Consider the following 3,732-nt stretch of genomic DNA (forward strand, 5'->3'; position numbering starts at 1 on the left):
ATACCCAACCCGGTAAACCAGTGGGAAGGTTCGCAAAATCGGTTGGGGAGGGGGGGGGGGGGGGGCCCGGCAACCCACTTTAGACCAGCGAACCAGTGTGTGTGTGCTTTTACACTTTATTTGGCGCTTAAGGATTCAGGAAATGGGACAACGGACATGGCTGTGGGCCAGCCCATGGTAAAAATGGTAAAATACCCCCAAAATGGGGCAGAACAACCCTAAAACGTCCTTAAAAAGACAAAACAACCTAAAAAGGTCAAAAAAACACGTCCCTAAAAAGGCCCCGCAATTAAAGGGGTCATGTCATGCTCGACCTTAAGGCTTAGCCTTGATGATCAGGCTTGTTCTGTGGCAGGCCGAAGGCCGGCCCAACCTTTTTTATCGCGTGCCCGCGGGCCTGCCCGCCCGGCACGGCCCATACGTGCAGGTCTGCATGGACCACACCAGTTACTCATATAAGACAAAAGTGTGAAAAAAATGTGGCAAATGATCACAATTTCGCTTCAACAAGGAGTCTAGGGGCGGTTTGTTTCCCCTAGATAGTAGGGGCCACGACTTGATAGTGGTCATTGCTCTAATGATGGCCGATGGTCATGACTGTATGCGTGGCTTGGTGTGCGTCATTGATTCAGCGCATATCCCTCTGTCCAAATGATATATTCAGATTGGGTCCCAAACTAGAATATGCGGCTGTCCTTGTTTCCAACACACGATTTTGATTATTTTGATCAAAATTTTTGTGTAAATGTGTGAGCAAAAGATTATAGAATTATAACATTCGGGAAATACTTTTTATAATAAATCTAATGATACTATTTTACTTCACTATTCTAAATAATTTTATATATCAGGAGTCAATTTTAGTGTCTTTTATTAAAACACAATACAGACGCATACATCACACACAAGAATGCACGCTCACTCCTATGAACGCGTGTACGCACGTCCTACCCATGTGAGCATATGTGAGAGAATGAGTTGGCATATCTTGAGATTGACAAAGTCGACATGGGCATCATGCCATACCACTGAAATAATATCATTGGAAAGCCTAGACTAAATCCAAAAAAATTGAACGCCCGCACCAACTCTAGCATTTGAACTTGGATGGACAGACTTGACCGCAAGGAACCGAACAAACTGAGTTATGCTCAGCTCGCAAATTTAAAAGTTTGATGCGGTATTGTAGAATGTATTCACTTAATGAATAGATGTTCACATTAATAGTACATATGTTCTTGACAAGGCACCAAGTTACTAACATTTTGCTCAATAAAAAGATACAAGTTGCATCTCAAAAAAGAAAGAAAGATACATGTCGCGTGTGGCAGATGTATGTATTAGTAGTATATTCACATGCCTGGGTTCTGGTGAGTGAAGTTGTCCCAGATGCTTGGTCCCCTGCCCCCCTCCATTGCACCACCCTCATACTGCATGCAGATGAATGTCCAACAAGTTTGTAATAGATGCTAGCACCAAAAGTTTCCTAATGTAGATATTGCTTTTTTTAGGGTTAATGTAGATATTGCTATTAGTTAATTGTAAGAGGAGACCAGATCCAGAACTGAAGATTTCATAATGTAGATAGTCAACTAGCAGATATAGTTAACTGGCCAATCACTGCATGTGCATACTGTTAGTTTTTGTTTGGATAGGCTACCATTTACTGCTATTTCTTTCTTTTTTTAACTTTTTTTTCGGAAAAACTTTCAATCTATTCATCTTCAATCATGATAGTACAACGAACACTGAAAATAATAAAAAATTACATCCAGATCCTTAGACCACCTAGCGACGACTACAAGCACTGAAGCGAGTCGAAGGCACGCCGCTGTCATCGCCCCTCCCTCGCCGGAGCCGGACAAACATTGTTGTAGTAGACAGTCGGGAAGTCGTCGTGCTAAGGCTCCATAAAACCAACGCACCAGAACAGCAACCGCCGCAGATGAAGAGTGTAGATCAAAAGGATCCAACCCGAGGACACACAAACGAACACGAACGACGAACAGATCCGAGCAAATCCATCAAAGACAGATCCGCCGGAGACACACCTCCACACGCCCACCGATGATGCTAAACGCATCACCGGAACAGGGGCTAGGCGGGGAGACATTTATTCCATCTTCAGGGAGCCGCCGCCGTCTCGCCTTCCTGAGCAGGATACAAACCCTAACAAAGCTTGAAAAAAGATCTAAAAACGAAGCCCTCTCACCGGCAAGGGCTGAGATCCACTCCGTCTCCATAGCCCTAAGGCCACCGGAGACGGAACGGACCGGCGCCGGCGCCGGCGGGAGGCAGAAAACCTTAGGGTTTTGGAGGTGGCGGCTGCCTAGGTCAAAGGTGGATGGGTTCCCTCACGTTAGGATTCTCTCTGATTTTTGTTGACGGCACCTCCTTTTTTTAACTTGCTTGTTCATACTTTAATTTGTTATTGTTCTTCGGTTTGCGGGTAAAAAACCCGCATGTGGAAAAGTGTCCCATGTTCATTTGCAAGGTACCAGATCCAGAATTAAAAAAAATAGCATATAGTGATTAATTGGCTAATCACTTCGCGGATCAGACCAGAGATCAAATCATACATGTTGAGTTGAGTATAATTTTTGTTCCTATTCTTACAAGCATTCATGATCTTGTTCTATTTGTTTTTATTCCTTTCATGAGTTGCTTTCTTTGACACAAAACACTCTTATATTATGGAACGGATGAAGTTAGTTATATTTTTAATACATTTATTTCTAATATTTAATACGGAGTACTCCCTTCGTCCGGAAATACTTGTCGGAGGAATAGATGTATCTAGACGTACTTTAGTTCTAGATACATCCATTTTTATGCATTTCTTTGACAAGTATTTCAGGACGGAGGGAGTATTACGCAGCAGCCGCTTACATGCTTGCTACAGTCAGCTTCCGTACTAGCAGCAACCAAGTTGTTCTGAACTGAGAAAAGCGAACCAATAGACGAAAGAAGTTGAAACCTGATAGGACGAGGAGGCCGTTCCGAAGACGAAGCCCTTGGGGAAGCTCCCCCGGCTTATCAGCTGCCGCCCGGCGCCATCGTAGGCGCCGGAAGCGACAGCTACAAGGAGAAATGAGAGGAGAAGACGACCAGGCATCGCCACCAACGCTCTTGCAGCCGTATATGGGATAGTTGCAGAGGAGGATACCTGTATATATTGCAGTGCTTCTCACTGTGCGTCAAAGGGTTACTGTCAAAAGGCACTAGCCATAGGCCGGCTAGCCGCTAGAACAAGTTGTTAAATCATAATCTATTACTACTAGTATTGTCCATTGTAGACAACCATGTTGTCCAAGAGTGTCAACAGTTCCTGAGTTCAAGCTAAGAAATCCTCTTTTTATCCAACACTTGTGCTTAATTTAAATTTTAACCATCTGACAGGGTAACATCTCATGCACGTCAGGCCTTCAGATGCTTGGTCCCCTGCCTCCCTCATTGCACCCCCTCATACTGCATGCATGTGAATATCCAGCAAATTTCTAATAAGATGACGGCAGAACAAAAAAAAATCATAATGTACGTAGATATCATTTATAATTGTAAGGGGAGACCGAGATAGTTAATTGGCTAATCACTTCTTGGTTTAGAACAAGGATCAACTCATATATGCTGAACTTGAGTATAGTTAATTTCTCCAACTTGTTACTAACATTCATGAATTCGGTCCATTTTTCTCGCTCCGTCCATCAGTCCATGCATTCCCTAGAACCCACC

At 43.6% G+C, this 3,732-nt stretch overlaps 1 protein-coding gene across 1 annotated transcript in view; it reads right to left on the bottom strand.

Annotated features, from left to right (window-relative positions):
• Positions 1 to 1,430, bottom strand: part of LOC119367938 (beta-glucosidase 12-like) — a 7,793-nt gene extending 6,363 nt beyond the window's left edge. The window contains exon 1 of the mRNA XM_037633311.1: positions 1,361 to 1,430. Within this exon, the coding sequence (XP_037489208.1) occupies positions 1,361 to 1,415 (55 nt within the window). The 5' untranslated portion in view covers positions 1,416 to 1,430. The remainder of the gene's footprint in view (positions 1 to 1,360) is intronic.
• Positions 1,431 to 3,732: the final 2,302 nt, after the last annotated feature.

The sequence above is a fragment of the Triticum dicoccoides genome, chromosome 2B, assembly GCF_002162155.2.
Source record: "Triticum dicoccoides isolate Atlit2015 ecotype Zavitan chromosome 2B, WEW_v2.0, whole genome shotgun sequence".
Taxonomy (NCBI): domain Eukaryota; kingdom Viridiplantae; phylum Streptophyta; class Magnoliopsida; order Poales; family Poaceae; genus Triticum; species Triticum dicoccoides.